Source organism: Dermacentor albipictus, chromosome 6 (assembly GCF_038994185.2).
Source record: "Dermacentor albipictus isolate Rhodes 1998 colony chromosome 6, USDA_Dalb.pri_finalv2, whole genome shotgun sequence".
In the NCBI taxonomy this organism is placed as follows: domain Eukaryota; kingdom Metazoa; phylum Arthropoda; class Arachnida; order Ixodida; family Ixodidae; genus Dermacentor; species Dermacentor albipictus.
Window position 1 is genome coordinate 133,988,277 of NC_091826.1, and position 23,625 is coordinate 134,011,901.

Consider the following 23,625-nt stretch of genomic DNA (forward strand, 5'->3'; position numbering starts at 1 on the left):
ACCTAAGCGATGAAACCCTGCGAGCCTTTACAAAGCAGCTGAACGAAGAAATATGGGCACCGGGCGGAACATTACCCGAGGAATGGACTACAGCTCACATAGTCCTTATACCCAAACCAGGAAAACCACGCAGGCTCGATCAATTACGACCGATCTCGCTTACGTCTTGCCTAGGCAAGCTTCTTGAACGAATTGTACTCACTCGAATAGAACAACACATGGAAGAACATGGACTACACCCCGATTGCATGTACGGATTTCGGAAAGGCATGTCAGCACAGGACGTCTTCCTCCTCCTCAAGGAAGAGGTCCTCAACCCACAACCGGGCAGCAACAACAACATGCTCCTAGCCCTCGACGTAGAAAAAGCATTTGATAATATAGAACACGAAACCATCCTAGATGGCCTCGCCGCCATAGAATGCGGAGAGCGAGTATACCATTATGTCGTGGCTTTTCTCAGGCACCACAAAGCTCGCATCGGCATAGCAGGCGTACAATCGGACATACATGATCTACCGCAGAAGGGTACTCTGCAAGGATCAATATTATCTCCTTTCCTCTTCAACATCGGACTTAGAAAACTTGCTTTACAACTGGAAAACATCCCAAAACTCGGATGTGCCTTCTATGCCGACGATATCACTCTATGGGCAACCAAGGGTTCATACGGCGACAGAGGAAACACGTTACTCACAGCTATCGGATACATCGAATCATACCTAACCACAGCAGGAATGAGGCGTGCCCCACACAAGTCGGAGTACCTTCAAGTCCGGCCTAAGCAAACTAAGGAACATCGAGCCCCGCCAATACATCTCGAGATTGCCGGGCAACCTATAAAGCGCGTCCCGACCGCACGCATACTAGGTATGCACATCCAGGAGAACAACGGCATAAAGCTAGCCTCAGAGAAATTAAATCGCGTTATAAGAAGCACCGCATCACTCATCGCCAGAGTAGCGCGCAGCAAAGATGGTTTCACAGAGGACGAAACCTTATGACTAGTACAAGCCCTCGTCATCAGCCGTGTCACGTGCGCGCTACCGTATCAAGTCAAGCGCAAAAGCGAGACAGAACGCATGCACACTCTTATAAGAACGGCGTACAAAACGGCCTTACAGCTACCGTCAAGCACAAGCAGAAAGAAATTACTAGCGCTAGGCGTATACAACACCTTTGAAGAGCTAGCAAGTGCCACGCTCATAGCGCAGAGGGAGCGCCTCAACAAGACTCAACAGGGAAGACACCTTCTTCAACGGCTAGAGTACCCGCTGACACCTCAGTACTGCAAAGAAGAAACACAACTCTTGCCTAACCACATTAGAGAGAACATTGTAGTAGACCCTATCCCCAAGAACATGCACCCCACCCACAATCAGGAGAGAAGAGCAGCGCGTGCCCGCATGTTGCACAAACGTTGTTTCAGAGACCCGGATACGTACTACACGGACGCTAGCCCGTATCCCTCGTCGCCATGTTGCGGGCTCAAATACACACTCGCCGTTGTCAATCAGGGGAACCTGGTAGCCTCAGCCTCCATCCGCGCCACATGCAGCGCAGCAGCAGAAGCAGCAGCAATCGCTCTCGCACTTCGCGATGCTGAGAACAAGGGAAGGTCCGCCCGTGTGCTTACTGACTCACAAGCGGCTTGTCGTTTATACCTGAATGGAACACTCCCTATACAAGCCATTCGAATCCTGGGTCGCACACTAGAATGGACCCACGGTATCGTCTGGTGCCCCGGGCACGAAGGCCTGCGGGGCAACGAAGAGGCGGACTGCGCAGCTCGAGGTCTCACTAGCCGAGCGGCAGACCACACCGTTCTTCAGCCCCCGACAGACCGACGAGCGACCCACGAGTTATGAACGACAGGTCAACAAATACTACAGGACCAACGGCTCGGAAGAACGCAATACGCTCCCCCACACAAAGCTCTCAATAAGCTCCAGGCAAGGGACTGGGGCCGCCTGCAAACTAACACATACCCACACTTGTCTCGTCTACACGCAATCTACCCAGACAGTTATGCGTCCCGAACGTGTCCCTGGTGTAGCAACCACACAGCGACACTCGCGCACATAACACACGAATGCACCGACCATCCGGGCGACGCAATTTCGCCACGAGTCACAACAAACACACTCACTACGTGGTCTCGGGAGGCGAAACTCTCTGAACCGGACCTGGGAAGCCAACTGGCGACCCTCGACCACGCCCGGCGAGCCGCGATCGCCAGTGGAGCCCTGTCAGAGGGAACCACCCAGGAATAAACCGCGCAACGGTTTCTGCAATAATAAAGTTCCTCCTCGTCCTCCTCCTCATGAGTCGTGTTATTATATCGCACTAATAATCTTGTGCTGTGAGCAAACTTAATATGACTTTCCTGCGCGGCAGCTGCCGGCCCGAATCCGCTCGGGCAAATTGTCGGATGGTGGTTTATTGATGTGCACAGACATTACATTCTCCTTCTGAACCTCGACATGATGAAGTTGGGTAATTTTGCGAAGCTGTGGCTTTGAACGATAATCATGGGGATCCCACACACTGTGGCAGTCGATGTGAGCGAAGCTTTCCCTACTGTTTGCTTTGAATAAAGATAATTAGCCATGATGCTGACTGCGATTATTCAGTTTCTTCAGCGTTTAGCCCATTACGAGTGCTGGGTTCATGTTAAACCTTACCTTGCGTGAACCCCTGTCGTTTGTTTGCGTAGTACACAGAACACACATCGAGACGTGTTTGCTTGAGGCTTTGTTGTGCGCCATTGTTCATAACCTCCGAGTAGGTTAGCATTGCATTGCCTCGCAAGGCACATCGCATCGTGCCAGAAGTGTTAAACTTTAATTTCGTTATGGGGCTGAACGAGCCGAAACCAGAATCGGATTATGAAGCACGCCGTAGTGGTGAACTCCAGATGAATTTTGACGAGACTTCAACTAGCACATCAATATAATCATACGATCGTTCTTGTATTTCGCCCCCGCCGAAGTGCCGCGCTCGAGGTCGAACGCGCGACGTCGAAGAGCGCCGTAGACGCCACGCGGCGGGCCGAGAAGTGTCGACGACGTGCGGCCGCTTCCGTAGCGTCGTCTACGCACTACGCTTCTTCAATGCAGCTTCGCGTCTTCCTTCAGTTGTCTGATGGACAAACTGGCGCGGTGTTTCTTTTTTCCAGAAACAGCCGGAACCGTACCTTGAAATTTATTAAATTTGTCGTAGCAGTAGTCCTGTCTGAAGTAGTAGCGTTCTTTTTCCTTTTTACATCGCCTTTTCAATTTCCCCCCTTCCCTTCATATATGCGAGCTACGAGTGAAGAGGGGCAATTAACTTTTTTCGCGAATGTGTGCCATAGTCACTGCGTCGGTTCTACACAATTATCTGCCTCCTCTCCTTACCGTCCCTCTACCATTCCATGTACATGGCTGTTGCACGTTAGTAGAAATGTAAGCGCTGGAATTTTTGCAATACTTTTGAGGGTGGTCACGGATGATCACAGAAGTCAAAGGGTCACGCCCAGGGAACTGCAGAGGCATTTTAGCAACGCGATCGGAAGGCCCGACCGGGCTTTTAGCGGCGTTTTTCCTCTCTGCCTGTCACGCATGCGCACGCCCTGAACCACCTCCCCCTGCGGCGTGCAAGACAGCAGCAGCAGCAGTGGAAAAATACAAGCGAGAGGCAAGGAAAGCTTCGCTATAAAGAAATGTTGTGACACTCGCTGACGTTTCTCAACATTGAAGCAGCTAAAACTCTAGAGCACGTACATGCTGCTATTGAAAACTTGCCTGCAGGCTTTGAAAAGTTTTTGAGGTATCGTGTGGCGAACAATTTCGGCATGAAATGACAGCAGCGTTGGCTTAAAGGGGCCTCAAAGAAGAATATTAAGATGACCTCGATCGTGAGATTATTTTTTCTAAGTCTCTCATCGTTTTCTCCTTACCAATATACTACTTTATTGAGCAGAAAATTTTCGCGGAAGGTCCCACTGCTGCTATTCAATTTGAACCACTCACACCGAAATTGACGAGTTGACGTTAACACCACGTGATCTCCTTGAATGGTGCTCTGCGAATCAGCCAGTGTTGATGTCACATAGGAGGTGCCATAGATAACAACAGATGGCACAACTCTGCCGTTTCGTATTCGTCATTTTCTCGCTTAAAAATTTTCTGCGCTCGCAAGGAATGAAGAATTCTTTATTGCAGAAACGTAATTTTTTAATCCTGCTCTACCTAATATTGGTCTTTAGTGTCCCTTTAAATGTGCTCCCCCCTAAATGATCCCTGTAAATATACCATTGGCATTTTCCCGCTAATATTTTTATATTAGTGCGCATAGAAGGCTGGCTGTACACACAAAAAATGTCCACCTTTTGAGTACGCCCCACGGATTATATTCTTTGCGCATATAAGTCAACTTCCATTCCAAGATAATCAGTGAATCAGTGAATCAAGACACCAGGCAGATGGCCCGCACTGCCCGGCTATAGAAGAAAACCGCCCGATGGAGGCAACAGGTATCGTGGCGCCATCTCTCAAGGCGACAAAAAAACCGGGGCCGCAGAACTCCTGGGCCACTGGCGTTCAAAAGTGCAAAGGCAGCATTGTCTCAGCGCAAAGATTTGAGAGTGAAGTGTATGGTGCACTGTATCTGCATTTTGAACGTCGCTATTAGAAGTGAGAAATAAAACTTCAGCTTCTATACAGCTTGAGTGATAGTGTGAAGAAACATTAGGAAGAACTCGGACGCAATATTTTTTGTAACTTGTTTGGGCAGTAACTAGCGTAAGTAATGCGGTACGTTAAAAAGGGTTGGGAGCCAGAGACCGCATTCTTAAGTCTTGACTGGTTGCCCGGATGATCTCATTTTGTTCTCGCAATTTGCCCGGATGTACTCGTTTGAGTGCCCAGATGACGGCTCTGGAGTTTGGCTCATGGTGATTGTGAGGTCGCCGACAACGGGACCTAAAATCATTTCATGCTTAAAAAGCAAATTTTGGGTGCACAGGAAAACTGTGGAGAATTTGCTGAGGACGTGGTTATTGAAGACCGAGTTGTGAAGTCAACCGTTGAGGACCTGCAGATTCCGGATGTCGACTTTGCCACTTTCCTGAGGGACACTTGGAAGAAAGAGCCAGACGCAGTCGCAATTGTAAGTTCGAAATAGTCGTCATTCTTCTGCATTATGAATGCTACGCTCTTGACGTGCTGCTATACCATAGATTTTATTCCTCTCTGTGAAGTGAGCCTCGCCCAACAAAGCTGCCTGACACAGTCGGTGACTGCACTTGGCTGCTCCTTCGTAGGCGCATACTAGTGCAGTTTAGTTGCGGCTTTCGTATGTATACTCGAGCGCCCATATTGATTGTCAATGTTGGCTGTAGTTATGAGCGAAGCTGCCTCTGTTGCTGTACATTGCTTAACGCTCATAACATTAGGCGGAAATCTGGCGATAGTAGCTGCGTGTATTATTAGTGCGACAGCCAAGCAATACAAAAATATTTTTTTTTCATAGCGGGAGTCATTTTTCTCGCTCTAAGTACTGTAAAACGCAATGCGGAAAAAGCGGCACATGGGATATGAAGCGAACACGAGGCGATACATGGTTGCGCTCCCATGTGTCACCTTGTGTTCACTTCATATTTAATGTTTCGTTTGGTCCCCATTGTGTCTTACAGTAATTAGTGCAAGAAAAATGAATACACACCATCGAACCCAATTCACAGCACCTTGTAGCGGAAGTCATGAGGCGAATTCCTCAGGGGACACTCCGTATATAAGCCTCAGTTACCCACTCATGCATAGCGCAATCCTGCTTTCTGGACATTCCAGAAGAAAAGATTAGTTTTAGTTCCTGCGGGGAATCTCACGGCCTAATGATCAACTACATATACTGACATGCCTGGTGGAAGTGTAGAAACTTATTCGTGCACTCGAAACTCCGTAATGATATCATCAGCAAACAGGAAAGAGCAGAAACGGCAAAAAAAAAGAAACAGCTGGAAGTTTATTCTGCCTTTCTTAGCGAGTCCCGCCGAAAGAGATCTATGGGTACAGGTTTCGCTTAACCCTGCACCGGAATGACTGAAACCTTGTTTCGATTTCCCACACCCGCCCTGGTTGCTCAGTGGCTATGGTGTTAGGCTGCTGAGCACGTGGTCGCGGGATCGAATCCCGGCCACGGCGGCCGCATTTCGATGGGGGCGAAATGTGAAAACACCCGTGTACTTAGATTTAGGTGCACCTTAAGGAACCCCGGGCGGTCGAAATTTCCGAAGTCCTCCACTGCGGCGTGCGTCATATAGTGGTTTTGGCACGTAAAATCCCATAATTTATTTTCCTTTCGATTTCCCACCTTCTCTGCACGAATAATAAAGGAAAGGTGCGGGATTAGGAAACATTTGTCGATCTTTCTCGCTATAAGAAAGCGCTTCCATGTCGTAGTAGAATGTATGTCACGACTCCCGTGCTGGCTAAGGGGTTACAGTGACAGATTTACCCCCAATAACGTTAGGCCTTGCTGTGCAAAGGCAGCGCTCTGCTGCCACGGTCGCTGTTGGACCTGGTGGAAGGTGGCGATTAGCACATTACTATAACGCAGCAACAAGCGTAAAAAAGCCTGTGGCTGCAAATGAAGTGTGTTCATTTTACTGTAAAGTGAATGGCGCCAATACAGCAACCCTGGCTCATGTGATGGGGCATAACTCGCCAGATTGCACAGATATTTCAATCTCATATGCGCACTGAACGCCTAGCCAGTGCCACTCCAGTAACATCTTGCCTTTTGTGCGCTTATCAAATTCATTTTCTTCTTCGATCACGGCGTGTTGTACTTGGCACTCATCATAAAAAATTGCCTGCTCGTTGTTTTCAACTCACATTCGCACAATTAGTTCATTCACGCAGTCAGTTGCCCTTTTAATGATAAGTACTATTTGGTTAATTCCAGGCCCACTGCAGTAGGTAGACAGGTTGGCAGGCTCGCATCGTTCGAGGCATCTTGAAAAACAATAACGAAGAAGGCCGGTCGTAGCCGGCTGTTCGCTGAAGGGAAGGAAAATCAGTCGGCGCGCCGCCGTCACTTCCGTCACAGTGGATTGCACGATTGTCTCGCGACGCTCGGCACAACCCGCAAGCTCGCAGCAAAGTGCTTCACATTTGTTCCATCTCCACAGTGCATGGGATCTGCACAATTGTTCTACTGTGGTATTTACTTCTGCCTCACTTATAAGTGAGAAAAACTGATTCAATTGAAGAGTGAATAACCGCGGGACCCCCGATTTCTATTCCGTTCTTCTTTTTCACTCTTCCGCGCAGATCGATGCGGCTTCGGGGAACCGGTACACTTGCGCCGAGCTCGAAGACATCTGCGAGCGCATCGCGGCCGGCTTCCAAGAGCTCGGCCTGCGGCGCGGCGACACCGTGGCATTCGTGTCGTCCAACAGTGTGGACCTGGTGGCAGCCTTCATCGCGGCTGCCTTCGCCGGCGCTGTCATCGTCTGCGTCAAAACCACCTACAATGAGAGTGAGCAGCACTTACAGGCATGCCCTAATCAGGACCGGCAGCATCCTTGAAAGAAAAAGCCTAGTCGTTGCATTCTGCCCTGTACGAGACATAACTTGGCGCATAGGCACCATAAGTTGGAAATACGATAAAGAAGGTGTTGGTTCTTTAATCGAGTAGAAAACGGCATATAATATGTTGCTATAAGGTGAAAACGTAAAAACATACAATATACCAGTTTTATAAGCGGAGCAGTTGATAGTTGACTGAAAACCTGGCAAATTGCTAATCAAGAAACTGGTCACTTCGAAATGAAGAGATTTTACCAGATAAGGTGACCCTGATTGCTGCTGAAACCTCCATCAGCTGGGTTATCAGTGTTGGTTCTTCCTTGGCGGGAACACGCCCTTGACCCCGTAATACTTCGCATGTGCTTACTGCGGCAATCAACAGTTTCGTCGTCAATGATACACAGCTGCATAAAATTCTCTCTGTTGTAAACAATTTGGCAGCTGGCAAGGTACAGCAGGGAGAGACGATTTGCCTGCAGTGAAGAACATGAATGCTTCCGGATATCTCTTGTGCAATGTATTCATCCGCTGTTTAAGTTCCGGTGTATATCAGTCAATAATAGAAATAGCTACAGTGACCGCTGCTGTGAAGAAAGGACTCAGGTCTTGCTACTGCCCAATTCGTGAAATCAGTGTGAATAATATAAAGAAAGATGCTGTAATATCTTATTTATTAATTTTTCAGAGAAATTCAGGTGCGATGTATGCATAAACATGCATTCCTACCAGTGAATCCTATAAACAGGGAAGATTTCGCCCTCAGTGTGATTTAAATACTGCCCTGCAAGTAATAAATTAGCCGCTGTGGTATTTCCTACAACAGTCAGCGGCGTTGGGCTAGTTGGCACTGCATGTCTTGCAAATGGCAAACAGGGTTTGTCGTCTGGACGCCTTGTTTCCCACTTCAAAGGTATGATAATTTCAAACCTAAAGAAATATAACTGTTGATATGGTAGACCACATTTTACTTAATACGCAAGTGTGGCTTCCACAACAATATATGGGATTTGGTCCGGGAATACGTTATGAATACTCAGCAAGTGGTCATACGAAACCACTTCAGTCTATGCAAATAGGTGTACTAGGAGGTCCCGCGTGTAGCAAACCTACGACTGGTACTGCTTATTGCTGAATTACTCGTACATAGAAAAAAAGGAAGGAGTAACAAATACTCAGTTAACCTTCGTTTTTTTATTGAGGTGAAAATAAACAGATAACGTTATTTATTTATGTATAATTCATTCAATTACATTCAAGGCCCTAGGGCATTAGAGAGAGGAGTGGGCCCAATGGTAATAAATCCTGTACAGTTACAGCAAGAACAAAATCAATACAATACAATTGTCAACCGTGATTGGTATGACGCACTAGTTATGTAGTTATTGACAAAGCAGGTTCGTAGCAGCCTTTCTAAAAGCAATAATATCTTTAGTGGCGACAACATTGTGTAGAAGGTGATTCCAACAGGCACATGCACTAGGAATAAATGGGTCATGGTAACATTTATTGTTTGAAAATAGAATACTGACTTAACGATGGTGACCAATGCATGTGAAACTTGTGGGGTCTTAGGGTCTCACAGGAGTACCGACCACCACGGATTCGAGCTTAGCGAGCCACAGGGCCGCGTCAGCCGTCAGCGCCGTTGCGTGTGAGCCAAGACCACAAGGGGCTACCGAGCGACGCACGCAAGAATACGTTATTGTCTCGAGTTAACAGATGCCGTTTATTGTATCCGATGACACCCGACACTGCACAAGCACCCGGTCCCGGTGCGGCGGAGATCCAAAGGGGTCCCGCACCAAGGGCGGAAAATATAATAAGGAGCGCCTGTAGCACGTCGCTGCGAGAGCAAAGGCTCAAGCTGGGTAAAGTGGAAAGTTGGGCTAGTTGGTGAGTGATCATCATACCTTGCTGGTGAAGCAGCGCACTGACACGGACACAGTGACGACAAACAGGAAAAGACGATAGATAGTTGATGAAAAGACGAAAAAAAAAGATAGTTGCGAGTGCAGCGAGTGTCGTCTTTTCCTGTTTGTCTTCACTGTGTCCGTGTCAGTGCGCTGCTTCACCAGCAAGGTATGATGCTCAAGCTGGGACACACCGGTAGGAAAAGTCCCGGCGGCTATGCTACCTGCTCTCACGATAACCAACGGGGTTACTCGCGAAAGCTCGGCCGATCTCCTTCGGCATTAAGGAGGTGCGGTGCCTTTGCCCGCATGGCCAAATGCACCGTGCGTGAGCTCAGTCCTAGTCAGAAAGGTGTCGGCGGACGAGAGGAAGCATGTACGTACCCGGTGCAGTCCCAAGGGAGAAGGGACACGCTAGCGCAGCAAGAGACGCCACCAGCGGCACCCTTCTGACGTCTTAGCCCTTAGTCCTCAGTAAGAGCGATTGGAAGATTGGTGGGTGAAAAGTAGGGAAACGACAAAAAAATAAATAAAAAAGAGACGTACAAAAGAAAAGTTGGCAATAGGAGGTCAGTAAATTTGGTTGTGGGAGTTCACAGTGTATTGTTTTCTTTTTTAACCTAGTTAGAACATTAGCCAGTATAATAGCAAGAGCTTGGTGGTGCAATCCACCACCCCGTTCCATAGGGGATGCTGGTAACATCCATACATCCAGCCCCGCCCTCAACGCGAACAATCGCGAGTGGAGCGCTACCGCTGACAACTGGTTCGGAGCGAGCAGGCAGTGAGGCGTAGCGACGGCAGAACAGGTGAATGCGCCCGCGTAATGGTGCGTCGCATTCCCCAAATCGCCACGAACTGTAGGATGTAGTTAGTAGCATATCCTTAGTAAATAATTTGTTATGATAAATCATACGAAATAAAATCTGAAGACACCTAAGCGATTATGAATCCAGATTACTAAAGCATTAATGTACAATTGAGCATCAATGAGCGGTCCTTTGAGTCATTTACTACTTGCGGTAAAGGGAGCGCGCTCAGACGCTTAGCCAACGCCTCCTAGCGAGATAGCAGAAGGCCGGTGCACTTGGATCCGTGACGTCATGGTATCTTAGCCGACTGCCATAAAATCTCATGGGGACGCTGCTGAGTTAGCCGCGGTGGTTTCGACGCCACCACTTTCGTCATGCCGGGCTTGGCAATGAAACTTTCTAAGTAGCGTGATGTCATAAAGCAATGTGCTCAGGCCTGGGGCGCTATAACGTAAAACTATTCCAAACTTTTCTATTCCAATTCTGCTATCAACCCTCCACGATTGGTCAAAAACTTTTTTCGACCACCCCCACTTCACCTGTCTGTCACACGACGTCACGAAAACCGCGATAGCTCCCCATCTGATATGATGTGTACACACTGATTATGCATGATTTGACAGAAAAAAGAAATACTGTTATTTCTAATTCGACCCCTTTTCGCCATTAGCCCTCGGCTATTGGTAAAAAGTTTTCGGGCTGCGCCCACTTCACCTGCCTGTCACGTGACGTCACAAAACCGCAAGAACTCTCCGCGGCAAAGTGACGTGTACCCGATAAAGATGCATTAATGTGCCGAACAAAACTGAATTTTCGTCGGAATAGCCACAGGCTGCCCCGTTCCGAAAGGAATAGAAGATGGCTGCCGCCGATCACTCAGACGCTGGCTACTCGCACCTGCCGGAGAGCATGGGCGTATTTGCGTGTAATAAAACTTCTTGCGTGGCCGTGTAACGTTTTCGAGCACTTTCAGCATGTTTACGACCTCATTCTGCCAACTCTTCTTTGCTAAAGGTCCGTTTTAGCGTCATTCTTGAGCTTCCGTTTCATGCCGCCGCGATTTTTGACCAGCCACCGCAAGCTAAGTAAGGGAAAGCCGACCAATCGTAGACGCCGGTACCACCCTCTTCATCCGGTTATCGACTTTCAGTGCAGTCGCTCGGCCCCATCGAATTCCTCTGCACTTGAGCGTTCTCCTCGCCTCTTGTCAGCCAATTAGATACGACAAGCCGCTCACTGTAGGCAATGTTATACGTTTTTCAAGCCAACAGAAGTGACCTCCTATGAACGAGGAGAGCGTTTGATTGGTCTGTTCAGACAACACTGTGGGTGACCGCCCGGTGATTGCGTTGGTGGTTACGTAAATTTGACGTTAGGAGATTGGAATAGAAACATATTGGAATAGTTTTACGTTATAGGGCCCCTGGTCCCTGCTCGGCGCTGGTTTATCCCAGTGGGCAAGACACTCGGCTGGTGAGCGTGGGGTCGTAGCTTCTAAACTCAGTGCCACCAATGTTTCAGCCTCAGAATTTATTCTGTCGTTTTACACATTAATTTCATCGAAGCGCTTGCCGAGGGGAAGGCAGGCGAGAGCGGAAAAGGATGGGACCACCGAGAGCGAGGCCGTCGCGGACACGCACTTCACGCAGCAACGGGCGCGTCGTTGTGGCCGCCCCACTCTGCGCAGTCGAGGCGCGTATGCGCGTCGCAGCCAACGGGAATATTTCACGTGCGCCGGCGTTTTCGCCCAAGAGGCCATTTGATGTTTTCGCATCAAAACGAAGGCGGAAAACTTTTCTACGATGAGAGAGGCGGTGCAAGAAAAAGGACCCATTGCTGTAACACCAGCACTGCAGTGATAGTCAGACAGATTGAAATGTGATGCATGGTTCTGTACCACCTCTAAGTCAGCTGTGAGCGATTCGAGGCCAGGATCCCCTATATCTGCTGCATATTCTTGTTTAGTTCGAACCAATGTTTTGTACAGCTGCAACTCTCAAGATACAAGGGGCTGGGAAATATTTCTGCGGAGGTAGCCTAACATACGACTGGCATGGTTAGTCATGTAATAAATGTGATTTTTGAGATATAAGTCAGGCGAAATGAGTACGCCAATTGGGGTTATTGTATGAGTATACAGTTTCCAAATCAATGTTGTTAATGTGATAGATTGGGTGAATAATATGTTCCCGACAAACACGCATTCGTTTGCATTTGCTAGTGTTTGATTTCATGTTTCATCACTGGCAGCACTAATAAACCCAGCGAATGTGACACTGCCGGATGACTGAGTCGAAGACACTGTTAATTTGTCTATAAATGACGCAGTCTTCAGCGAAAAGACTGATGGAAGACGTTATGTTCATGGTGTTGCACTTCAGAGGGCGATCCCACCGCTAGCAACCTGTTTGTTGCGTTTGTAGGCGATCCCACCGTTAGCAACCAGTTTCTTGCGTACTCCAGGGTAGCGTACCGTACTGCTGCCGAGAAGTAGCGGCGCCTGCCTTTCGAAGCTCGACCGACATTACTTATTGGGCAGCGTAGCGTTGTCGGCGGGCTGCAGGCATCCGGTAGACCATGGCGACAGAGCAAGGGCGAGACGATGATTTGCTAGTGCGAAACTTGCACTGTTTATTCAAAGGTAGTTGAAAGAAAATAAGAAGAGAATGAAGTATCAAGTATGAAATATGTCAGAAGTACATTTCGGAACCCCTTAAATAGGCTCTCTACAAGTGTGGGCGGGCTCTTGCTTCCGTCGAAGACACGTGACAGGCACAGAGAGAGGGCCCCTCCTCCTGCATTACCAAGCACGGGAAGGAGAAGTCGATCCTCTTTTCGACGAATCCTGGGAGAAGGAAGGCCCTTTGTGCGCAAGCTGACTGACGTTGCCCCTCGCAGGAGAAGTGAATCCTCTTTTCGACTAATCCTGGGAGAAGGTCGGGTGAATGACCTCTTCGGCGCCGTGGGGTCCGACCGAGTAGAGGGTAGGGGGATGACGTATCGCCCGAGTAGAGGGTAGGGGGATGACGTATCGCCCGGGTAGAGGGTAGGGGGATGACGTATCGCCCGATTAGAGGGTAGGGGGATGACGTATGGCCCTTGGCGTCCGACCATACCTAACAGTGGGCAAGTTATTATAGAAAATTCGGAAGAGCAGAGGACCTATTACGGAGCTCTGAGGTAACTGGAGAATTAGAGGAGTCCACGTTGTTAGCTACGATCTGGGAACGATTTGCAAGCATGAAAGAACTCTGCTATCCAGATTAAGACTGCAATTTAACAAAGAGAAATTCATGTGTTACGATATCAAAGCCTTTGAGAAATTTAAAGCTACGCACTCCATGAGGGTATCCTGGTCAACAATGTAGTGTAAGTCGTGAGTGATAACCAAAGGTTGCGTTTTATACGAAAATATTTTGTGGACTGCGTGTTAAACAGTGGTGCAAAATTACCTTCAAGAAACGTTGCAGTACCACAGGAAATTGTATGTTCCTCTATCGTGTATGGTATGGGTATGCTGTTTATTGATACGGGTCGGTAATAATTAGCGGAGTGCTTGTTCCGGGACTTGAAAAAGGTAATAAATTTTTCCATTTTCCGATCAGCAGAAATAGAGCCAGTTTCAAGCAGTTGTTGAAATGGTTTTGAATAGATAATGGAGCTGCATGCTTTAGTATTGACGAGGAACTTGGGATTATGTTGTCCACTTCTGCTTACGAGGATATTCTAAGTTTTCAGTTATTTTAACGTCAAGTAGGATAGTCGTGACTACCCATTCTGTAATCACCAGAGAATGCTCATGAAACCATAGCATTTGAGACGCTCGCACATTCATCACTGAGGTTAAATTTCCTAACCAGTGGTTTAAGAGTTATATCGCGAGTATGGCTGTTCCTTGCGATCTTCCAAAACTGTCTCGGGTTGTTACTAAACATGAGAGGACGTATGTTAGTTAGAAATGTGTCCTTTGCCGATTTTAGTGTTATTTATACTCCCCATCTTACTCCATGATAGATATCAAAGCGACACAGTGAATTCAGTTTCACCCGAAAGGCGAAGTTTCGATTGCGGTAGCAAATTAGTACACAGCTATAAAAAGTAACACATAGAAGGGACACGATACGAGAAGACGACACCACAAGCGCTTCGAACAAGCCACTTGAGCTGCTTGTTGAAAAGCCAGCTAGCCCGAGCTGCTGTTCTATACGAAGTATAGTGGACTAATTGGCCTTAAAAACTTGGAAACATTAGCTTAGTAATTGAATTAATAAGCATGGTATCAGCGCACACAAGCCAACATGAACCCATCACACCCGATGAGCGCGGACACCCGCTGCAAAATACTGGGCGCTGGCGTGAGTGAGCACGGCAGCAGCAGCTAGCGTCGTGAGCTTCGTGACGTGTATCGCTTCAACGCAAGAGCGGCGAGAACACAGCGCACGCAAAGGTACGAGACGTCGGCAGATCCCTGCCAAGATAAGGACGCGCAAAGTTTACACTCGTTGGCGGAGTCGACCAGCCCTACCCTTCCTCCCGCGCTGCCTCCTCACTTGCCTCCACATGCGGCGTGCAAGACAGAACCGCGTCAGTTCTCGAGTGAACATGCGGGACGAACGAATGGGGCGGCGCATGCTTTGCAGTGAGGCACGCGACGATGAAATATACGGTGGCGGCACTGCGATCGAAGTGGATTTCAAGGTCGCGCCGTTCGAAACTGCTGGCGATACTTCTCGCTCGTGCTACTTCGCGCGGTGGTATATGCCTTCAGACCATTCAACCGGTCAGTTGCATAGAACGTGTATTTATGCCTTAGGAACAGATGCCTTTCTTTCTCTTCTCCATTTTTTATACGACGCTCGGCGATTGCCCGTGCACTGCGGCCGCACTGTCGGTCACTGTACAGTTCCCTTTGGAGAAAGAATATTTGTTCTCCAAGCAGCGTGTATGTCTTGTGTGTATTTTTGCGCATATAGTTTTCCATCAGTAGGTCTTACGAAATGCAGACGGAAAAAAATGTATGCACGCTTCCTGCTTGCCGTTTCAAAGAAATAATTTTTATTCATTCTTTTATTTTTTATTGTTTGTTTCACGGATTCTCTCCATGCAGGGGGCAGAGGTAAAGGCAAAATGCCTGGCAGAGCCTCTGCACCCCTGCAGTTCAAGGCAGCATGACATATTATTCACATACATATTTGCCAAACATAACTTTTACACACAACGCACAGCAACGAAAAATTCAAATTTTCATAATATATGTCTCCAAAGCATTACGTTTGCTTCAACGTGATAGATTTCGAAAAAGCAGAAGATACATGAGCAAAAAGTATTATCTAACAATAAAATTGGCTTACATCAGAAGTCAACAAAGAAAAAAAACCATAGAATTCCTGGCCTGAAAATAAATAGCATATACAGTAAATAGATCAGTACATAGAAACATTTCATAAAAGAACGAAGGCTTAGACTGATGCACAATGCAAATGCAGAAACAATGGCAAGTATAATTTACAAGCGCTGAGAAAATCTAACATAACTGAGGCTACATGTGTCATAAGATAAAGTATATCTGCCCCATGCAACGTCCTGTACTAGAAATTACGGGATGCATTCTTATAGAAAAAAGGCTGCAGGGAAACATTCCATTCAAGTTTCCGTCTTCCTTGCGTAAAAAAATGCTGAGTATTTGGTAAGGGTTGTCTTATGGCATTGATACCTCGGGTGCCAAAAGCAGTTTTAGATAGCCATTATAAATTGTTGCGTAGTAGTCAGCGTAAAGAACACAGCAGCAATGCTGTGAACGACGAAACTAACGTTTATTGGGCGAACCTGTGCCCACAAAAACACGCTACACTTAAAGCACAACAATAGCGGCGATCGTCGAAATCCGATCAGCGGGTCAAGCGCGTCGGTTTTTATACATGAGCTATCGAATGTTCTAGAGTAATCACTGGTGCCCACGTGTCTTCTAAAGATATGCAGCTAGCAAGAGTTGTAGCCATCTACAAGAACGGCGACAGGAATATCTTTAGTTTCTATAGGCCTATATCGATCCTTCCGTATTTCTCAAAGGGACTGCAACATATAATTTGCTACCATCTGCATGGCTTTTTTTCTCGAGAACTCTGTAATTACTGACCGTCAGTATGGTTTCACTCGGAATAGTAGATGGAACACACACTACTTGATCAAAAAGGACATATAAGTTTTATTCCAAACCACTCACGTTACGCATATTTGTAGATTTCAGCAAGGCGTTCGACACGCTCAACCACAACAGTCTTTTCGCAAAACTATAAAACTATGGTGTACGGGGGCACGGCCATATTATATTTAAATCACACTTAAGCTCACGTTTCCAATATTTAGCAATTGTAAACTATTCGTCTGAAGTCTTGCAATCCAAAAGTGGTGTCCCGCAAGGTAGTTTATTGGGACCTCTGCTCTTTTATATTTATATCAATGACATTATTAATACCACTAAAGAGGCAAAATTCGTTATGTATTCAGGTTATACATCCCTGCTTTTTTCGTCCGATAACATTCTGAAAAGAACTGACACTGCCAATCGGGTTTTCCCATTATTGGCGAAATGGTCATCGTACAATTCACTAGAAATTAACGAAGGTAAAACAAAGGCAATGGTATTTCACCCGAAGAAGAAGTACATATCTAATCCACCGCATCTATCCACCGCATCTAGTCCTAAATGATAGTAATATTGATTAAGTTGATGAATTTGCTTCTCATGGTGTAGTCTTTACTACTACTATGACATGGGATGCTCACATAAATAAAACTTGTATTGCTCTTTGCAGATTTATCGGAAGTTTTTCTCACAACAGACGTAGTTTAACCGTCAAGAGTAAGCTTAGTTTGTACTGCGCTTTCTTTCACTCATACCTAAATTACTGCTTTCTTGTGTGAGGTAACAACACTTTTTCGAATGTTAAAAAATTATTTGTTCTGCAGAAAAAAATGCTCCGGATAATTTCTGATACCTCATATGGTGCCCCAACGCTTCCCCTGCGCCTAAAATATAAAATAATAAGTTGTTTTAATACAGGTTTGCCTGTTTTTATTAAAAAAAGATAGCAAAAAATGATCTTTTGCTCAATCACACAGTAAAACTCATCCCGCATATTATGCCGTATGAAACTAGAAAACGACATACATTACCTCCATGTAGAAATATTCATAGTTTCACAATGTTGATGTACATATTGCCTAAATGTTTAAACACTGAATTCTATGATAATTTATGCTATACGTCATTTTCCGCTATTCGAGACTCATTCGTGACTTAGCTCTTCTTGACCTTATATTCTAGAGCATCTGACTCTTCTTTTATCATTATAATTTTACACTGTTTCACGCTAGTCCGAATATTTTTCGTGCTATGTATTTAATAAGTAAGTATTCACTACGCGGTACATTCGCATTAGAAATTCCATATATTGTTGCGTAAAAATCTACGTAACTCTTGTACTCACAACGTCCGAGGTATTTCATTGCACTACAGGTATTGTACTTTAATATAGCTGAACTTTTTCCTTTTTTTTTTCTCCTGTCGCCACTGTCAATGTTGTTAAATGGTTTCCAGAGCTTTGTCAAGTGGTCGTACAAACTGCTTTTTCTCTATTACATCCAGTTTGTACTGCACACTCTACCGCAAAGTGAAATAAAGCTTTGATTGATTGATTGAATCACGTCGCACATACATGCACTCAGATTACACAAGGTTCGGTGACAACAGACAGCGGGTAGAACCATCTACAGTGAACTCTCACTTGAGTGAACTTCAAGGGACCGAAGGAAACAGTTCACTTAACTGAAAGTTCACTAAACTGAATATTTACTAGACCAACATAAGACATGGCATGCAGAGTCGAAAGTTTGAAGTGCAATTCATGGAGCAAAAAACCATAGTGTTAGAAATGTGTGAAATGGAATTTGTACACATCAACAAGTACAAGCTTCATAACAGTTATAATGCTGCCTTTCTCACTTAGAAAAGAAAACTATAATCTTCTTCTGCACTTGTACTTTTAAAGCACAAGAAGTAACAAAACTGTCCTAAGAGTCAATGTTGTTGTACACTTCTGGCACAGCTTGCTGTTGAGACACAGAGTCTCTCAACTTTCCAATGTACCCTACAACCTCAGCTAGATTTATAGGACTTGAAACTGGCCCAGCAGTTGTCTCTTTTTCGTCTCTTCTTCTTCTTCGCTTCTTCTTCGAAAGAAAGAGACGACGACCATGCCACGACCAGCTGGTCGGAAAAAAACACACACCACGTGGTTTGTGGTGTGACAGATTGCCGCTTTTGTCTGGCGGCGTTGTAAGCGCCAGCGATGTTACTTTGTTCATGGCCTCCGAGATTACATGCTTGCTCGTTTTGTGCGGGTGATCTCGGAGGCCATGCCTCATTTCCTTTCATTTTCCGCGCCACCAGTTTGCCCCAGGGGCGCTGTAGCTCCAGAGACGTTAAATTGCCACTGGAGCGGCGGTTTGATGAGGGCGGGCATCGGTTCTGATCGCAAAAATAAGCCTTGGTCCTCTGAGCGAGTTCGTTAAACTAAAATACTGACTGCTCCGAAATTCGTTTAAGCGAGACATTTTTGCGTAGAATCTATAAGAAAACTGCTGGGGATTTTTAAAAAGTTCGTTATTCTGAAATATTCGTAAATATTTCTGAAATATAGGTTTGTACAACTGTATACTTTACTTTCTTTACTGTTAAGTTTCTTTACTGTATAACAATAAAGAAACTTCCGACACATGCAGGCGCGTCCTGCGCTGGGCGATAACATTTGTTAGACTTTGAAAAGCGCTGAAATACCCGTTGAAATGCTCCCCCCCCCCCCCCCCCTCTCAGAAAGCATCGTCCCGATGCTACAAACACAACAAACAGGAGAGCGAAACATAAAAGCACAGTTATCAAAGAAAGAAAGTCCAAAGTAATGCAGTCAAAAAACAAAGATAATCCAAAGTTCATTAGCGCTGGTAGAACGGCTTAAGTCGCACAATGTGGACTATTTTAGTTCGTGAGTAGCGCCACTGTGATAGCGAAAAGCTGTCTGGTACGAATCATAGTCGAGTGCGCCAATGCGTCGGATGATCTTGTAGGGTCCAAAACAGCGTCCTAAAAGCTTCTCGATAAGTCTTCGGCGTATCGGTGTCGAACCCCAAGCACGGTGGCCGGGCCGGTACTCGACGTAGCGTCGTCGAAGGTTGTAGTTTCAGCTTTCGATCCTGGCTAGTTCTTGATGCGCAGGCGGGCGAGCTCTCGGGCTTCTTCGGCGCACTGGAGGTAGGTGGCGACGTCACGATTCTCTTCGTCGGAGTCGTCGGGTTCCTGCCGCAAACCAGCTTGAACGACGTGATCTGTGTTGTTTCTTGCTCCGCCATGTTGCAAGCGAACGTTACGTACGGCAGGACGGCATTCCAAGTCTTGTGTTCAACGTCGACTTCGAAGTACATTGCTAGTATATCGGCGAGGGTCTTATTGAGGCACTCCGTAAGACCATTCGTCTGCGGGTGGTAGGCAGTTTCCTCCAGTGGCTTGTCGAACTGTTTTGCAAAATGACTTGCGTGAGCTCCGCTGTAAACGCCGTTCCTCAGTCGGTGATGAGGACTTTTCGGGCGCCATGTCATAGCCGCATGTTCTCGACAAAGAATTTTGCCACTTCGGCTGCGCTGCCTTTCGGCAGAGGTTTAGTTTCAGCGAAACGGGTGAGGTAGTCCGACGCCACGACGATCCACTTATTTCCCGATGTTGACGTGAGAAAGGGTCCCAACGAATCCATCCCGATCTGCTGGAATGGTCGGCAAGGAGGCTCGATTGGCTGTAGTAACCCCACTGGCCTTGTGAGTGGTGTCTTGCGCCGCTGACAGTCTCGGCATGTCTTGAAGTAACGGGCGACGTCGGCGGTCGGACGCGGCCAGTAATACCTTTCCTGTATCCTCGATAGCATCCTGTAGAATACGACGTGCCCAGCGGTCGGATCGTCATGTAAGGCATGCAGTACTTGTGGACGCAGCTCTCAGGGAACAACAAGGTGGTAGTTGGCGCAGACTGGTCAGAAGTTGTTCTTCACGAGAATTTGTTTTGTAGCGAGAATGAAGGGAATTCTAGCTTAAATGCCCTAGGCACAACATCGGCGTTCCCTTACGGATACTCGACGAGGCTTTTTAGCTCCGGGTCTCCTCGTTGCTATTCGGCGAAGTCTTCCGCGCTTATTATTCCAAGGAAGGCGTCGTCGTCCTCGTCACCTTGCGGCGGTGGGTCAATGAGGGCGCATGATAGGCAATCAGCATCAGAGTACTTTCGTCCGGACTTGTATATGACAGTGATATCATATTCTTGCAATCTCAGGCTCCACCGGGCCAGGCATCCTGAAAGGCCCTTTATATTCGCTTCGCTAGCCAACAGAACGCGTGATGGTTCCTCACGACTTTGAATGGCCCCCCATGTAGGTAAGGGCGGAATTTTGCTGTGACACAAATGATGGCGAGGCATTCTTTTTCGTTCGTAGAATAATTGCCTTCCGCTTCTGACAGCGATCGGCTAGCGTAAGCTATCACCCGCTCGTGTCCGTTTTTCTGCTGGACTAAAACGCACTGAGGGCTGGGCTACTGGCATCAGTGTGGATTTCGGTGTCGGCGTCCTCGTCGAAGTGCGCAAGTACCGGCGGCGACGGCATCCGTCTTTTGAGTTCTTGAAATGCTTCGGCCTGCGGCGTTTCCCACTTGAACTCGACATCCCATTTAGTTAGACGTGTCAGCAGCTCAGCGATGCGTGTAAAGTCCTTGACAAAGCGCCTGTAGTAGGCACACATGCCAAGGAATCTACCCACTGCCTTTTTGCCGATGGGCTGCTGGAACTTTGCGATGGCAGCTGTCTTCTAATGGTCGGGGTGGACTCCAGATTTTCTGATGATGTGGCCCAGGAACAGAAGCTCATCGTAAGCGAAGCCGCACTTTTCCGGCTTCAGAGTGAGCCCTGATTACTTGATGGCACCTATACTGGTCGAATGTCACCTAAGGTGATCGCCGATGTTTCTGACGAAGACGATTACGTCATCCAAGTAAACTAGGCAGGTGCATCACTGTAATCCTGCTAATACCATGCCTATCACGCACTGGAACGTTGCAAGCGCCGAGCACAGTCCGAATGACATGACCTTGAACTTGTAGAGGCCGTCTGGCGTGATGAAGGTGGTCTTTTTGTGATCTGTCTCGTCGATTTTTATTTGCCAGTAGCCAGACTTGCGATCCATCGACGAGAAGTATTTGGCATTACAGAGCCGGTCTAATGCGTCGTATATCCGTGGGAGGGGGCATACGTCCTACTTAGTGATCTCGTTCAGTCGACGATAATCGACGCGGAAGCGTAAGGTTCCGTCCTTTTCTTCACCAAGTCTAAGGAGATGTCCACGGACCTTTCGGCGGCTGGAGAATGCCATCGCGCAGCATTTCGTCGACTTGTTTCCTAATAGCTTCACGTTCTCGCGTTGAAACTCGGTAAGGGCTCTGGCAGAGTGGCCGAGCGCACTCTTCGGTTTTTATGCGATACTTTGCTACTGGTGTTAGTCGAATCCTCGACGACGTCGAAAAGCAGTCTATCGTCGAGAAGACTTCTGAGCTGTTGCTGCTTACTCATAGGGAGATTTGGATGTGGTGAAGTTTTGGTCCATATAATGACACACACAACGAAACTAGTAGGATGACGCATTCATTTCCTCGCTGATTTTTGCAGTAATTGAGTGAACCAAGGCATGTACTTATGGGATGATACGAGCCTTACTGGTACGCACGCTTTTGTGAGGGACGCAACTTATTCTCTATATAACATTCCCTTCATGTTAACATACCGCTCAGAGAAGTTCTGCAAGATTTCACCCATTAATACACATAACTCGCGATGAATAGCGTCAAAGTCGGCAGCTCTATTATCTCGGATATGTTGAGGTTGATATTATGATGCTTATCTGGTATTTCACCGTGGAATGAAGGCCATGGGCACTCAGATACGGCAGATAGTAAAGAGAACTACATATATGAGGTGCCATAGTAAGCACAAGATTTAATACACTCGAAGTAGATGACGTTATCAGGGTTGATTGGGTAGCAATTTTTTCGAAGTTGAAATCATAACACAGGCTCAAAAAGTTTCTGCCCTCTGTAGAAAGCAAATTTAGGTGGGGAAAAGCAGCTGACCAAACAATACATGGGTAATTAAAATCACTAGAAAGTACTATAGGAACATTTTGATAACGTGCTGTCATTTAACTAATAGCGTCATGAAGGTTCTCAACATAATTATTGCTGTTTGACGGAGAACGATAAGAAACACTCAAGAACACTTTTCTAAACGATATATAAAGTTTGACGCATACCAGTTCTGAGCGACGAACAGTGCTAATGCAAGAAGAAACAAGGTTATCTGTAACAGCAATCAAAACACCACCACCTGTTTTTGAAGTCTGTCTGGTCGATAAACATTAAAATGCTGCACACAATTGAAATCTCATTGCTATCTCCTTTTGAATAAAGTCAGGTTTCAGTCAGCAATAGTACATTCGCATCACTCCCGTCAATCACGGCGTTCACATTGTCGCGTTTCGACAGCACATTTGTTAGGTTGGTAGGCAAAAATGAAAGCGATCTCTTTGGGCACCGCTCTCAGGCGCCCGTTCCTGCGTTGAGCGTCGGCGTGCCGTGGCGTCGTCGAAGCAGCCGTGCGAACGAGCAGAGCGAAGGACGAAAGAGCGAACGCGGCGCTCAGCGGGAATGAAAGACGGCGATAGCGAAGAGAGTGTGTGGAGGAAACTGGTGGAGTAGGGTACGGTGAAAGCATGATGCGAAAGTCTAGGAGGAGGGTATAGCGAAAGCGAGAGAAGAAAAGCCAAGTGCTGCGCTGCGGCGACAAAGGCTACGAGATGACGCTAGAGTAGCGCGCGTCGACTGTTCCCCGATGGCCTGCTGCAGTCACGTCCAACGATACTATATGTGAAAGCAAAGCGCTGGATTAGCGGAGGCCTGTTTGGGGCGGCTACTGGGAATCGTGCCCCCGCATCATCCACGCACTGCCTCTCGCGATCTCCCGATTAGCGTGGCAGTCGCGCTGCACTTCGCTCCATTTGCAATGTGCCGTATCAGATAGATTGTCCGCTCCAGACAAGACATCGCGAAATGATAACATGTATACAGCTGCGCTCCATTTTCGCGTTAGGGAGTATCTTTATCGGCGGTTAATTTTTTTGTTCCCGATTTTCATCCATCTCCCCTGTCGCACCGCCATTTGGCAACATGCCTGCGCAATAACGC

General features: G+C 47.0%; 1 protein-coding gene across 1 annotated transcript in view; it reads left to right on the plus strand.

Moving 5' to 3' along the window:
• The window catches only part of LOC135902274 (uncharacterized), a 245,990-nt gene that overhangs the window by 26,364 nt on the left and 196,001 nt on the right, over nucleotides 1-23,625 (plus strand). Inside the window, exons 2-3 of the mRNA XM_065432256.2 lie at nucleotides 5,008-5,151; nucleotides 7,317-7,524. Coding sequence (XP_065288328.1) covers nucleotides 5,008-5,151; nucleotides 7,317-7,524 — 352 coding nt within the window. The remainder of the gene's footprint in view (nucleotides 1-5,007; nucleotides 5,152-7,316; nucleotides 7,525-23,625) is intronic.